The sequence below is a fragment of the Tamandua tetradactyla genome, chromosome 1 (genome assembly GCF_023851605.1).
Source record: "Tamandua tetradactyla isolate mTamTet1 chromosome 1, mTamTet1.pri, whole genome shotgun sequence".
In the NCBI taxonomy this organism is placed as follows: Eukaryota; Metazoa; Chordata; class Mammalia; order Pilosa; family Myrmecophagidae; genus Tamandua; species Tamandua tetradactyla.
In genome coordinates this window covers 154,040,152-154,042,651 of record NC_135327.1, presented here as the reverse complement: position 1 = coordinate 154,042,651, position 2,500 = coordinate 154,040,152, and the positions used below count along the sequence as shown (strand labels likewise).

The 2,500-nt window shown below is 35.7% G+C and overlaps 1 protein-coding gene across 6 annotated transcripts in view; it reads right to left on the bottom strand.

Annotated features, from left to right (window-relative positions):
* Positions 1-2,500, bottom strand: part of FOXP2 (forkhead box P2) — a 587,369-nt gene that overhangs the window by 34,988 nt on the left and 549,881 nt on the right. For all 6 annotated transcript variants that reach the window (XM_077113417.1, XM_077113328.1, XM_077113646.1 and 3 more), the window contains 2 exons: positions 2,156-2,243; positions 351-434 (listed from right to left, as the gene is read on the bottom strand). In XM_077113417.1, the coding sequence (XP_076969532.1) occupies positions 351-434; positions 2,156-2,243 (172 nt within the window). The remainder of the gene's footprint in view (positions 1-350; positions 435-2,155; positions 2,244-2,500) is intronic.

Sequence of the window (2,500 nt, the reverse complement as noted above, 5' to 3'; positions counted from 1 at the left end):
TGATTTTTACTGTTACTGCCTTTCGGGTTGCTCCAAGTGGGTTTCCTTTTAATATCTGTAAACCTATCACAGAAGATATTCCCTCTGGCTTCAGCCTCAAGGCAGTGATTTGTGCACTGATAGGTGTACTTTGTTTAGTGTCACCCATGGTGTAGATTGAATAGATTTTGTAAAAGATAGCATTACTTTAAAAGAAACATACAATTTGACAAGCGATTGCATTTTACTTTCATTTTATTGCCATATTTTTCATCACACTCATTGTTTTCTAACTGTCTCTAAATTGTTCATTTTCCTAGTCTGTTACATCGGTAGACCTATTTACTGTTTATAAAGCAATATGCACTTACAGGTTTGGGAGATGGTTTGGGCTCTGAGGGTCGCATGTGCAAGTGGGTCATCATTGCTTGAAGACGTTCGCGTTCTTTAGAAAGCTGTTAAGAAAGAGTGAGATCAGAAGCATTTTAGAAATGACCGATACAGCTATTTCATTGCAGTGATACATCTTATCATTGAGCTTGTCTCAGAGTAATGATTCCTGCATATAAAAGTCTATGCCAGTAGGAACTTATCTGGGAAGAAATGCAACTTTAGCTATGGAGGGGGGACAAAACTTTTATAGCTTTCCTTATGTTAAAAGGTCAGAGAAAACAAATAACACTTCATCTTTTTGTCAATAAGAGAATTGAGGTCACAATTGCCTCGACAGTAACAAGTTACTGAAACCATAAATTAGAAAGCCCATGGTGTCTCTTTAAAGTCCTGTGGACACTGTTAGCAATGGACTAGTGCCAACAGCTGTGAAGGGGTGAAGGGTTCTCAAAGCAAAGTGCCTGCCAGGATTGTCTACACACTTCATGCATTCCCACTGAGGTCCAGTTAGTGCCCCCTGCAATCTGCCATCATCAATCTAATTCAATAGAGTGACAGAGACCAGGCAGTGTGAAATGCTGAACTCTGCCACCGAGTCAGCATCTACACTTGCACTGGGTCTCATTACAACTGACGGACCTTACTTTTCAATCAGTCAGACATAGCAGGAAAAAAAGAGCCATAATTGGTCACACTGCAGACTGGATCATCAGCTGAACTCTTAGGCTTCCGTCTACCTTTATAAATGGTAAACAGGTTTACAAAAAGCTCTCTAAATTACAAAGCAACGATGGTTTTCATGCGTTCTTTTAAAAATTAGTTTACATGTCAAAACAAAATAATTTCAAATGTTCTTTGGAAAAAAGCAACAATGTGATGAATTTAGAATGTAGAAAAGCATGAAGAAAAAGAACCTGTATGTTTGACTAATGAGACTAAGTATAAGTTTGGTTGAGAAAAAGTATTCTTTAACATGAAATTTTACAGGAAACCCCCAAAGGGTTAGTGAAAACATATGAAAAGAATGATATTTTAGGTGATATAATTGTTTTCTTGTCAGTTTATGAGTTGTATTTACTTTGGCCAAATTCTGTTGAAAGCAAACGCAAATTGTTATATTTTCTTTTATTAGAGCTGTTGTAGGTTAACAGAGAAATCATATAGAAAGTACAGAGTTCCTGTATATACTCTCTGACCAGAAACTGTTTTTAAAAAATCAGCATTTGATACATTTAGCACCATCTGTCATACTACAAATGATTTTCCACTCCTCCAATTACAGACAAGTGTTAAGAATTTTTGCAAGTTCAAGTTAAAAAAAAATTAAAAACACACTGGAGGCAGAGAAAGAAAAGTTTTCTCCAGGGTTTTATACTATAGGCATGACATTGCAGACATTGGTCATTTGCTACAATACTAAATAACGAAGGAAAAAAACTCAAGAACAGTTCATTTTTACAATGTCTTCTTCATAAAATCATTTCCAATTGGGGGTCTGATCTAACTTATATCAGGGAAAATTTAGATTTGATTGTCTTGGAATATCCAAATCTATATGAAATAGTCTAAAAGTTATATAAGTCTAAGTGATGAGTACATTAAACCATAACAATCCATTCGGAGTTAGCAATCATTGCCATGGTTAAAAATAAAGTAGCATTCCATGCATCTCTATCGGTATCGTGTTACCAGGACAATGAGATGTGTGCTAAAAAAACCCAGTACCCAATTTAACACACCAGAAATCTGAGAAAGGGGTTCATTAAGTGAGCATTTAACAAACCTGTATTTCTAACTGTTGCACCACCTGCATTTGCACTCGACACTGGGCAGTACTTCTGTCATCCAATGCATGTTCATTGTTAAGGTGCCTAAACAAACACAAATCACAAAATGGAATGCTAAGCAGTGAATATCTCCATGGTATACACTCCATTTAGTCAGTATTATAATGAAGTTATATTGACCTCTGCAGTAGGAAAAAAAGGAATGCCTTTAAACTATATAGAGAAAAATTAAGTATGCTTACATATGTAGTGCAAATTACTTACATAGTATAAATAGACCTTCAAATGGCAGAAAATGCCATTCTCTCTAGGCTTAGCAGTTATTACACAAAATATTTTCC